Consider the following 12,745-nt stretch of genomic DNA (forward strand, 5'->3'; position numbering starts at 1 on the left):
CAGAAAGGTTGTTGAGAACCAAGTGGCTGACACATAAAAGCTTGTTAAAATAATCCAAAAACAGCTTTCCCTTGTATGGAATCTGAGAACATGAAAACGTGGCAGCATTTACACTAGGGGTTTGGATATAAAACATAGCAAATGCTTCCAAACCTGATGTTGCTTCAAGACTTATTGAAAATATTTTTATTGGTTCCACCCTTTTTCTGAATATTCCTGGGCCATTCAAACAGAGTTGTCTGTCCGTGCTTATATATAGAGATGGGTAATAGGCAGTAAAAGATTTTATGTGCTTCTAAGATCTCTTAGATTGACAGGAAGAGAATAGGTGTTATCTTTTAGCAAGTCTAAGATTCCCTGTTCAGAGTGTTGCAGTCTCTCCACAAACCAGCATCTAAAGTTCTGACAATTTTTAGACCCTTGGGATTTTAGGGTAATTCACAGGGCAGGCAAGCTTCCAAATAGGTTTGTACCAGTTGTATTGTTCCCTTTTCTGGAGAGAAAAAGCTTACTACCACTTATCAGCACCCCATCTATGGCAATATATGTTTATTCCTTCATCCTCACTCTGAACTGGAAGCTTACTTAAATACAGACAAATCAGGCTCCTTGACTGATATCCCATATGCATGCAATATTTTCTTACAGAGCAAAACTGTCCAAGTTTCCAAGGACACAAATGCCCACACCTCCCTTCCTTGCTATTCCAGTATCATTTGTACAAGAGTGTTGGTTTTCATTCTTTTATGGTTTTTTACATTTGTTGTTGATGAAACTTGATGTTTTTGAATAATTAAACTGAGGTAGCATACTTCTCACTTTGTGGTAATGATTAAGTTTCCACCTTCATGCTGTTCCACTCATTGCATTAATATACTAAAAGGTCAGAGTTTTCTTGCATACTTTTTTTTTTTTTTTTTTACTTTTCTGAAAAAGAAAGGTAGTTTTCACAGGCTGGGAACGTTCAACAGCATCACCTATAACAAGTTTGATAATATTAAAGTTAGTGTTCTGTTGAGTCATGTTTTTCCATTGATTTTTAAAAGCCCTCTGGCTCCATGTCATCCATTAGAAGTTAAATGGGATGCAGTCCACATCCAGGATCCACAGAACAGTACAATGCTGTTGGTGGCTGGCTGTGGAGAAAAGGAATGACTTTAACTGGAACGAGATTTGTTGGGTACTAGATTCAGGTGTTTCCTTCACTGATGGAATATTAAGCCATTCATATTAAAAATTGTATTTTAATTTAATTGTTAAAAATATCTAAAAAAGGAAGCACACCCTATCTAATGTACACTTCATTAAATGTGGAAATCCATTTGATTCATTGATCAATGACTATCTGCTGTAGTTATTAGAATTTACTTGCTTAAGATTATATTAACATGAAGGAATTTTAACACTCCTTTGCAAATTCATTACTTCAATTTCTGCAGCTGATCTGATAAACGAATCAAAACTAGCAAGAAGAGAGGGCTAGTATTTTACTTAAATGAGATGATAAAACACTGGTTTTCTCTACTAGTGTCATTTATATTACTAGTGAATATCAATACTATAATCTAGCCAGGAATCTAACATGGTGATGAACTAGAGGTTTAGTCTTTAAGTAAATTCCAATGTTGCTGTCACGTAACAGAGGCTATGATAGAAGTTTCATGTATTTAAAGTAAAAATGTTGACCAAATAGCACAATATATTAATTACTAAGCTGTTAAACCTCCAAATTCAGGTCATTCATATTTTTAGACTGATGTGGATGACTGTGTATGTTTTTAATAACCTACACAAATTTTTCATTTGAACTTTGATAATAAAAGAAAAATGGGATAGCATTAACAGGTCAAACTTTTAGCTAATACCAGTCAGCGTGGTTGTACTGTACACACTTGTAATAGCACCTTGCACTATCTAAATATCTTGTTTAATAAGTAGAATTCACATCTCCTTTGTTGTCCTTGAATCTAATCTAGCACCCATAAGCCAGTTCATTTACAGATTTGAGCCTTTAAGAGCAGATTCGAGTCTTCCACGCACAGTTGCACTTGCACTTTTTATGATCTCTTTTTTAGTTACTAATTCATTGAAAATTAAATAATTTAGTTAAGGAGGTCTCTTTGCCTCCATTAGGAGTATGGTATTTGGCAGGCTGGACTTGCTGAAGTGATGTGGAGGAAGGAAAAAGGCATTCCATAAATATGCTTGTGATTTTCTAACTCTTAGTACTAGCAAAAAAAGAAAGTTCCAGTAAGGCATACAGTAAATGAAGATATTATGTATTAGGGATGGAATGAATCTGTCACTTTGACGGATTGTGAGGCAAAGAACAGATTAACAGATTACTCATAGTCAGAATGCAGCTCCCTGAAAAATGTGCAGGAAATGATAAGTGTTGGTTTGTGCTGATTTAATGATATTTTGAAACTACAATAACACTCCGTAAGAATAATACAATGTAGCTCATGGCTTGCATTTTTTTAATCATCAACGTATTGCCAGATTGCCCTTAAATACTTAGGATATGTCTTTTTAAAGTAGAGCTTTCAATTTATGCAAAGTCATGTGGACATGTATATTTATGTTACTTTTCAGGATTTTTATTAAAATGTGCATTCAAAAATCCTTGATTTGTATGTATAAGTATACTCTATATTCTTTTGGTAGTATATCATCATCATCTTCTGTATATCATCATCATCTTCTGTATACTCACTCAGTTTTCCATTATAAAGATACTGGTTTTCCCACCTGGAGCTCAGTAGCACTGAACAGTTATTGATGTATAAATTAATGTTGAATGTTTCTTGGTTTGTGGTATATTTATGTAAGAACTTTAAGAATGTTCAAAAATTGAAAATGTTTGAAGCATTTTAGATACAATAATGGGCAATTTAAGGCTAAGATGACTCCACAATTATTACAGACACTGATAGTGGCAGGACCTGAAATGTGATTTCAACATTTTTTCAAATATGATTGTATTGTGTACATAACACAAACACATCTGATTGTTAATAGCCTTCACAAGTCCTTGCTTCACTACTGAAACTGTTATTGAAGGGATTATTTCTATGGAAATGCTTCTATTAAAAAAAGACCCCATTATATTATTAATAGGTGAGGGATGTTCAAAGCTAGGTGAATTTTTATTAATTTATCTAAGAACTGAGTTAGTCTCTAAAAACCTTTCTTAAATAGATATAATTAAAAATCCAAACAAGTGAGAAAAATAGGTCTGCATCTTAGCTGAATTGAATATTTAGGCTGTACTGAACCATGCTTGTGATATGAGCTGGCACTTTGCATTCAGTGGATCATGGTAAGGTATTACTTATTCACTTTGAGCATTTGCAGCAGAATTTGCTTCATGTGGTATTAAATATTACTAATACAACAGAAGTATGTGCTAAGATTTTAGTTGACAGTTGTGCAAGATGTCAAGAATTGGTCTTTTTTTCCTTAAAATATTTTTATACTCCCGATTCATACATTGGCATTCTCTGGCCCTCTGCAGAGTTAGTCAAATTATCCACCATAAAAAATAATTCCTCAAATGTGCTGCTCTTATTATCACTCAGGCACAAGCCAGTTCTCCTCTAGTATTCATAAAGATTTACTAAGTAGTTCGTGCAGTTAAATATCATCTTTTGTGTTCTCTATTGATTGTACTCTTCAGATGCTTAATAGTCTGTCAATTTGATGTGTTCTTAATGATAAAAAAGTGATGTTGTTTTTTCATTCCCTGATTTGATATAACGTAGCCCTTGCATTAAGTTTTTTAAGTATACTACCAGGCTGGCTGACTAATTTGAATATTCCTTTTAATTCCTGTATAGATTGTTGGACAAAACTGTACTAAAACTTTGAAGCATTTTAATTTTGTAATAATGTGGTTTAAATTATTCCATTGATTTAAGTGATACAAATTAAATCCGATCCAAAAGAAATGTGATCATAGAATCATAGAATCACTTTGGTTGGAAAAGACCTTTGAGATCATCGCGTCCAACCTTTAACCGACCCCTGCCATCCCACCACTAAACCATGTCCCTAAGCACCTCATCTATCCTTCTTTTAAATACCTCCAGGGATGAGGACTCTACCACCTCCCTGGGCAGCCCATTCCAGAGCCTGACAACCCTTTCAGTGAAGAAGTTTTTCCTAATGTCTAGCCTAGACCTGCCCTGGCGCAGCTTCAAACCATTCCCCCTTGATGAAGTATGCTATCCCAATTAACAGCAATGTTAAAAATCTTTATACTAAGTGATTTGCCATTTTCTCAGCCCAGCCAGTAGGATAGACTAAAAAGTAAGAATATCTGTAAAAATTAAAAGTATCAAAGGTGTTTGGTAAGATTTAAATCAAAACCCTCTGATTCTTTGGATTTCTGTTGAGGGTAAGAATTTTAATATGTTGTCATTGATAAGTGATGCTTAATAAAGCATCGCTAATTTTCTCAACAGATCTTACTGATGGATGCCATTTTCTGCAAATTTAACATACTGTCATAAAACTGAAAATGATGATCATAAGTCCAAAAGATCTTTTTACTTTCCATCACAGTTCAGCTATCGTGATATTTCAATGTATGACAATTATTTTCTGAAAGTATTTTTTAAGAAAAGACCATAATATAACAAGATTATGTAATATTTTTATTATATTTTGGTATGGAGAACAGCTTTCAGAATAATGAAGAAATTCAGTGCAGTCATTAAAGGTGCGTGATGCTTTGAATATGTGTGGAAGCTATTCTGAGCCTTCATACAATGCAACTCACAATGTCAAAAGACAGTACTTAGCATTCCACATTGTTATCAGGAAAGCTCTACATAGTTTACTGCATGTTGATTGTATTAATTACAGCTGGAGGCATTGATAGCATAAATAGAGTGTCTTTAATTAGTCAGAATGTGTGATTAGCTTTTCTGTTTTAAAGAGATAAACTAGCTTCTTAAAGAAGTTCCCCCAAAAATATTCTTTATTCAGACAGGATAAAAACACAATAAATGGGAACACAGGCCACAGTCTGCATTTCTCAGAATATTGCTGGTTGTCTTATGCTGGGCTCTACGTTTAGGCAAGGTCTACAAATTTTTCAGGGTTTTTTTAATTAACTCGTACACTCTCTCACACATACATACACACATGCTTTAATTACTTCCTAAAAGCAACTGCAGATTTCATTGTGGAAAAGTCTGTATTGACTGCTAGACTGCAGCATCTATCAGAATTACCACTGTAATCCCACTTTTCAGAGGCTTATCAATCAACTGCCAATATGTACTCTCTACTGCAATTTGGCCAAGAAGATTTCAGCACTCATGAGGAGGTTTGGGGGGTTTTTTCAAGATTTTAGGAAAAGTTGGTTTAGATGTTGCTAAGTAACTTGTAGAACTAATAAACTATTTTTTAATATATATTGTGTAAAATGTTTCAACCTTAAAAGTAATATTAAGTCAACAACGAATGCCTAATATTGTAGTGTTTTCATTACTTGTCTCACTGGGAGGGGTTTGAATAGGAAAACTATTAGTTTTTCTTGGACATTGAGAGAAAAAAACACGAACTGAATCTAGACTGTCTTAATAGGAAATATTAAAATTGCCAACACGTGTCTCTTGCCTCTATCATAAATAAACACTCCTTTGCCTCCCTTTAGAACCATCAAAATCCCTAGATCTTGCACTTGTACCTACTAGAGAAAATAATAATTCATCTACTAAACCAGATTCATCAAAATAAATATAAAGAAGAAAATTAACAACTCCTTTACATGAGAATTGACTCCAGTAAATGAAGGACAGAATCAAAGACAAAAATCATCCAGCTACTCACAAATCATCCCATCTCTGATTTCTCAAGCTTGATCTTTCAGGAAGACCTTCCAGAGATGAGTCTTCGAACTAAAATGCATAAATTTCCTAAGCAATAAGAACTATTTATTTAACAGAAATACTGGTTCAATGACACATGATTACCTCCCTCTCTTAGTATTCTCTAAAAGAATTGTCTATTTCTTTTCTAAACTAAATGGATAACATAGCATGCATTCCTAAAACATTGGAGGTTAATTGCCTTACTATCTTTCTTTCCTTCTTACTAACATTCTCTCTGCTTTCCAGGTACCACTAGTTTCTTTAGTAATTCTCTGATAAATATTTTATATGAAAAACATGTATATTCAAACTCTTCTGGTTTGTGCCAGACCTGTAGAACTGCATATATACTCTAAAGCTTCTTTACTTTTCTAACTACATTTGCTGGTCTGGCTGAGATAATTCTCTTTAGAAACAAGCACTGTCTTTCCTCTGTCCTTGCACCACTTTTGCTTCAGCAGTCTTCCTAGCAGAAATATTCTAGTTCTTCTCTGGATCTCAAATATCACTGTCTTTTAAAAAAGCTGTAGTGAATTTGGAAGAAAGGGAAGCAGAGATGTAGATTAGCACTAACAGTTCGTCCTTACCTTCTCTATAATTGCCGCAGTTTCTCCAGGAGTTTGCCTTTGCTGACATTGTGTTTCAGTGCAATTGTAGAGAATCAGGTAAGTGAAAATGCTTCGTGCTCTCTGACCACGTCCTAAAACCATGGTCAGATTCTAGTGTTAGGCTTACGTTGACTGATTCTGAGGCAGCACAAACCACACATGCAAGTGGCAGAAAGGAAAAATACATTCTGCTGTTCTACTGGCTATCACAGCATGCATTTAACTAAATGGATAACATAGCATGCATTCCTAAAAACTTTTGAAGCTTTGGTGTAAACAAAGTCTTGGGCTGTATTCAGGGAATGCAAATACAGTGAGCAAAGGCAGAGAGAGCTAATAATGAGATGTCTAGGCAAGCATATTGCTGTGTGGATTAGTTGTACTGGTTCCCACTGGCATTAGCTGCACAGCAGAAAAAGAGAAGGATTGGTTGTGAAGTTGGCCATATATGTGAAAATAATATGGTGGTATAAAAATTTTTGAAGTATGTTTTTTACGTATTGAAATGATGGAAAATTCAATATCTCTTCCTTTAAATCTGCTATACTACTTGCTGGATTTCTATACCAGCAGTTCTGTTTCCTGAGGCAGAAAATTAGTTTTTTCCATTTTGACTGCAAATAGATAGGTGGTTGTCCCCTGATTCACCCCAGATTATGCATACATGCCAACAGGAGATGATGTGGAATCAATAACAAGTCTAGAAGTAGCAGAAAAACTAACAAAAAAAAGAAGCAATTGGTATATTTTAGCAATTATAACACATGACTGAGCCGTGCCAGATTTCTCTGTCAGAAGCAAATCTTACATGAGATTATCAAGGCTTTTCAGAAAGTAGAAGTACATTACCTGTTTACTTAGTGTTGGACAATTGAATTGAGACAATTACAGTCTGGCAGGGTAAAGAAATCTGTCAAACTTTGGAAAATTTCATCCCTTCTAGAGGAAGCCATGGATGTTGAAGTTACCTCTACAGCTCTGGCTAATCCTCCTGGCTTCTAGCATAAGTTTGTATGCATGTTTTTGTGCCAGCTGTTGGAGCAGCCATGGCCAGACATAAGTTGAATCAACCCCAAACCGAGATTAATTTAGTCGGTAGAGCTGCGCTGTTCCTACAACTGTTCCCATAAAGACCCCTTTTCCCTTCCATTCCCCTTGCCTTGCAGTGAAATAGGTTGATCAGAAAGGATGGATCTGGTTCTATCAAAATGAGATGATTTATTGAGATCCCTTGAATTCTGTGTTCAAGTGTTAACTTGCAGTTGTTTAGTCAAGTTATATTGAAGCTTTAATGTATTACAGCTCTTTACTGTTAAAGAGGAGAGATGGGAACTTAAGGCAGCATCAGCTGTGCACAGTGTACAGAGATTAGTTTCATGTATGAAAAGAATTACAAGATGTGGTTACCTGCACAAGGGATGTCTGAAGTTTGTGACTTAGATGTGTCCTTCCAGGGCTTTCTTTCTCTGATTGATAATATGATATGAGTGACCTCTCAGTCTTGTGTTTCCTACCCACTTTTTCAGTGAAAAAATCTGCAGTTCAGTTTGCAATAAAAAGCAGTAACAATAAAATCAACTGTTCTGTTTTCCTTTCTTTGAGCTGTAACAGTCAAAGACAGTGTATCATAAAGTGGCACACGTGAAATTGAACATTGAACTTTGCATGAATGTATGATAATGTGAAAATAATTTTTAAAAGCTATCACAAAGTTCTGTTTAGGAGAGGCATAAATTGTGCATTAAACTGAATAGATGAGGAAGGTCCATACTCCCTGCTCTATGATAAAGATCCCATCAAAACTTTTTTTACAGAAGCAAAACAGATATGTGACAGCTGTGATGAGAAGAGTCGTCTGTATAGTCTTGCCAGTAGCTAAAATCATGTTAAGCTCAATAACAGGTTTTTTATTTCTAACACAGAACATTTTATATCCATAAAAAAATTGTTACAAACAATTGTTTGTAACATATTTACCTAGCAAAGTTTTTTTTTTCAATATCAACAATTCTATCAACAATAAGGTCCTGACTCAGTCCACTGTTTCCTTCTTAAAAACACTAGAAAACCATTTGTATGTTATTTTTGGCTCTGACCACTAATTCCAGCCCTTTATTGAAAACTTTTAAAGGTAAATTCAGCTGGAAAGATCCCATTATTTAATACAGATCAGGTATCCCACAGTTCATGAGCACTGAGTTGGTATCATGCTGTGGCATCCATCTCATGTCTAAGCTCAGCTCTAACTCACCAACCATCCAGACTATGAAAGCATGTGCTGTGTCACCCAAGCAATGCCGTGTCAGTGGTAAGCAAGCACATCTCTTGTGATTGTCTTTAAGCCTTTTTCCTTGGACAGGGTAAGGATTTTTAATCAAATTGACCCCCACAGTCTCTCATCAAACACAGGTTGTTCATCCCAAGTCTTTATTTCTCAGAAAAAGATTCTCATGAGTCCCATAGGCTTTCAAGGTATAGCTCTGTGGATTATGGATCATGCCTCGTACACCGTTTGCTGAGAGAGCAATACCAGCTGAAATCTGCAAAGCAAACCTGACTTAAAACACAGATTTTTAGTGTGAACAGGTGAAAAGGCTAAGGAAGGAAGGAAGCCTTAGCATTTAAGTATTGTATTAACTGCAGTGCTTTTATGAATGATATTTTGATTTGTATTTTTCAGGGACTGGTTGAACGTGTTCAGTCCCCCCATCATTCCTGGTAGCCAACAACTGGAAGAGCATGCTAAATCTTCAACAAATCAGAGTATTCCAGGTAGGCATTTATGAAGACAATTAAAAAGATGTGAGTAGTAAGACATTTCTAAATATTGTTTCTGTAGTGCTGGTGCTGCCTTTTCGTAGTTTTCTATACTGCTACATATTGGTTCCAAATTCTCTTATTTATTATTCTCAGCTCATGCTAGCAGAGTTTTCCATGCGGTATTATTTGCCTCTGATAGAAGAATAACTTATGCAGTTGTGGTTTCCTGATGTTCTGGCTCAATATGGATTAACTCATGAAAAAGTGCATCTTATTTGTTTAAAATACAGAATTTATGCTAGTGGGGAAGGCAAACCTATGAAAGAAAGAACACAAAGACTAAACATTCTTATTCAGAAGCACAATTGCATTTATGTAAGTGATACTTCTCCTATGAAGAAAAATTTCAGATTTAGCCTTAAATGAAATCTCAGCATGATATCCTGAGTAACGACTGTTGTCACCACCTAAAGTGTTACAGGTTTTTGTTTATTAATGGTGTTTGCTTAGAGAATGGCAAAGAACTTAGCTGAAACTGGAAAGTCAACAACAACAGAATAAAACAAATACCTTGTTTTCTTCAAATGCCCTTTTTTCTTATCTGTTGTCTTAGGAAACAGGGTAGATGTCTGCATTTTTCTTTAAGTCTGGGGAATTCAATGTGAAATCTCATAAATCTGACCTGTGTATTTTGGCTGCCTGAGGGATGAAGATGTCTCAGTGATTTACTGTCTAAAATAGATTATGCCCCTGAAACTGGGAATGTTTTCATGGATGTATATTTGTAATTGTTTATGACAGCAAAATAGAATTTTGCTGTCAGGAAGGGACCTTGCTTTGAAGAATCAAATAATATGTTTTGTTAAGGGTCCTAAGTAAACCAAAGAGAATTGGACAGTAATCCTTGGGTTAAAGGCATGTTGGATATAAATTTGTGATAGGTCTCTCAGAATTTTTTTATGTTACTATTATGAAATCCAAGGCTTGCTTCAGGAAAGCTAGAATGTCTGTAAATTTTGAAAATTGTATTATTGTCTTTAAAAAGCTTTTAAAAATAAGTATACTTAGGAATTTGATGGATTTCTTATGTTATTCACACTAGAATTTTCAAACTGTCTTGTGAATTGTTCCTAAACTCATTTTCCTTTATGCTGAGATATTTTACATCATGTGTCCGTGATTACACATTTGGAGAACAGAAAATCTCTATATACCATAACTTTTTATTTTGGCTTTTTATTTTTGTGCCTTTATTCAATCAAATTAAATTCTGACTCATGTATATGTATGATATTTCTAATTTTGATAACTTCACACAGAAACTTTTCTATCTCCAAATACTCAAAAAAAACCTGCCATGGTGTTGAAGTGATCAAGCTTCATTTCCCCAAGAAGATGGAGGAAATAAGAGAGAACAACAAAGCCATTCCATGACCTTACGTCCCCAAACAGGACAGTTTGGATTTTTTCTGAAGTGCTGACACCCTTCCCTATTAAAGCAGCGGATTAATCGTAGCAGCTGTGGGTAGGGAAGGCCTGACTGGCAAAGTAAGGGGGTGCCTGTACAATACACAGCATCTTCAAGCAACTCCAAACCTCCCTTTCTGATTGTTTACAGTTCTTGGAAAATAACATCCTTGCACTATATTGAGAGAAAACTGAGATCATTTTGCTCACATAAAAGATACACTGAAGTGAAACACAGATCTTTGGGCATAATACAGTGGTGTGCGAAAATGCAGTGCTGTATAATACATGTCAGATCCCATCAACCATTCAAATCTGTGTGTTTTCCTTGATATCTTGGTTTAAAAAAATCTTGATGGACCATGGTAACTAGATGGTTTGACGTATCATTTTTGAAAGAGATGCTAAATAGGTCTTGCCCTGTGATGTGTCCCTAGCACTTCAGAAAAAACTTTTTTTTTTCCTTAACCATTTCACTTGAGGTTAGTTATTTGTGTGACAAAAGAACTGTTTTATTACTGACAATTAAGTACCAGATCTGACCAACAAACTGAATGCTCAAATTTGTTCCAGAAAATTCTGCTGCCCTACTCACTTTTTTTTTTTTTTAATGTCACATTAGAAAATTAGTTATGTCTCATGTTGGGAAGTGACTTAAGTGTCACAAGACTATTTTGTGTGTGTGTGTGCAGTTTTCCAGTGTTCCAAGTATCACAGGATAACAAAAGCATATTATCAGTACTGAAAATCTGCAGTGAGTCATAATGTAGCCAAGATATTAATTTTATCTAAAAGTATCCTTAAAGAATAGTGTATCATTAGTGTATTTATAAAAATTCTTTAATTCTTACATTTAGAAAAAATCTTTAAGTTCAGGCATAACTTTGGGGAAAAAAGGTGATTCATTTCTAAGAAAGCATTTTACTCTATAGTTCATTTCTTAATGTTTCCACCATCCATAGTACATCATTAAATAGGGAGACATAACCAGAAGTAGTCTTCTATTCAACAGGTTTCACAAGACAATGAAGAGGAAAATTTAGTCTCATAAATGTGATAAATTTCCGTAGATTTTCCCCTTATTGGGCATTGATATTTCTGATTTAAAGACAATTTCATTTATCTTCATATAACAAGTCATACAAGAAAGTTTCCACAGTAAGTGACAAAGGCAAAGTCATAAATTCTCTGGAACTTACTTTATTGTATCTTGTTACTGCCTTAAGATAGTGCTCTAGCACTAAAGAGTCGTCTTTCTTGGACTACAGCTGTTGACAGTAGTCATATGGTAACCCTGCAGTATGTAATTACAGTATAGATTGAAGCACTGTAGTTCCATGTTGGAGGATCATATCAGAGAAAATGCTAGCAGTGTTCTTTTCAGCATTCCCTCTGCTGACAGATGATGTTTAATTTTATAGTGATTTAAGAACAAAAGCTTTGATATTGCTTTCACCATGATATTAAAATTAAAATGCCAAGAGGTTTTTCCATGCAATCCTGAGCAACCCTGACCCCAAAAGTGTGGATGGTGGCAGCATAAACAGCTATGAAAGTTTTCTTTGAAAGTGACTTGTTTGTCAGTTAATTTGGCCATGGATGCTTCATTCCTACATATGGTCAGGTTGCCCACAATATACCATTTGAAAGTAGAAAAATGCCTTCTAACACAACCATTACACACTACTTGAGTCTTGCAGAAGAATGCCACTTAATTTAATTAGAACTTTTTAGGAAGTAGAAGAACAGAATTGAAGATTTCTTTTTTTTTTTTTAATCTGTTCAAAACTGAATACTCCATGCTGCCATTGGAAATCTGTTGCAACATCCTGAAATGCCTTAAAATGAATTTGGGGATATTGTGACATGCTGAAAGAAAGAAGCCTAACTTTAAAAACAAGATACATCTAGAAAACTTAAGTTCTCTTCATGTTCATGTGAAAATACATGCAGGGAATTATTGCTATAAGGGTGTAAATTCAGCTAGTCCTGGATGCAATCTAATTCTCATTTAGTATGAATTCAAGT

At 34.9% G+C, this 12,745-nt stretch overlaps 1 protein-coding gene across 1 annotated transcript in view; it reads left to right on the forward strand.

The window, feature by feature from the left end:
* The window catches only part of CFAP20DC (CFAP20 domain containing), a 78,885-nt gene that overhangs the window by 64,601 nt on the left and 1,539 nt on the right, over nucleotides 1-12,745 (forward strand). The window contains exon 15 of the mRNA XM_009648330.1: nucleotides 9,171-9,262. Within this exon, the coding sequence (XP_009646625.1) occupies nucleotides 9,171-9,262 (92 nt within the window). The remainder of the gene's footprint in view (nucleotides 1-9,170; nucleotides 9,263-12,745) is intronic.

This window comes from Egretta garzetta, unplaced genomic scaffold (assembly GCF_000687185.1).
Source record: "Egretta garzetta isolate BGI_Z169 unplaced genomic scaffold, ASM68718v1 scaffold91, whole genome shotgun sequence".
In the NCBI taxonomy this organism is placed as follows: domain Eukaryota; kingdom Metazoa; phylum Chordata; class Aves; order Pelecaniformes; family Ardeidae; genus Egretta; species Egretta garzetta.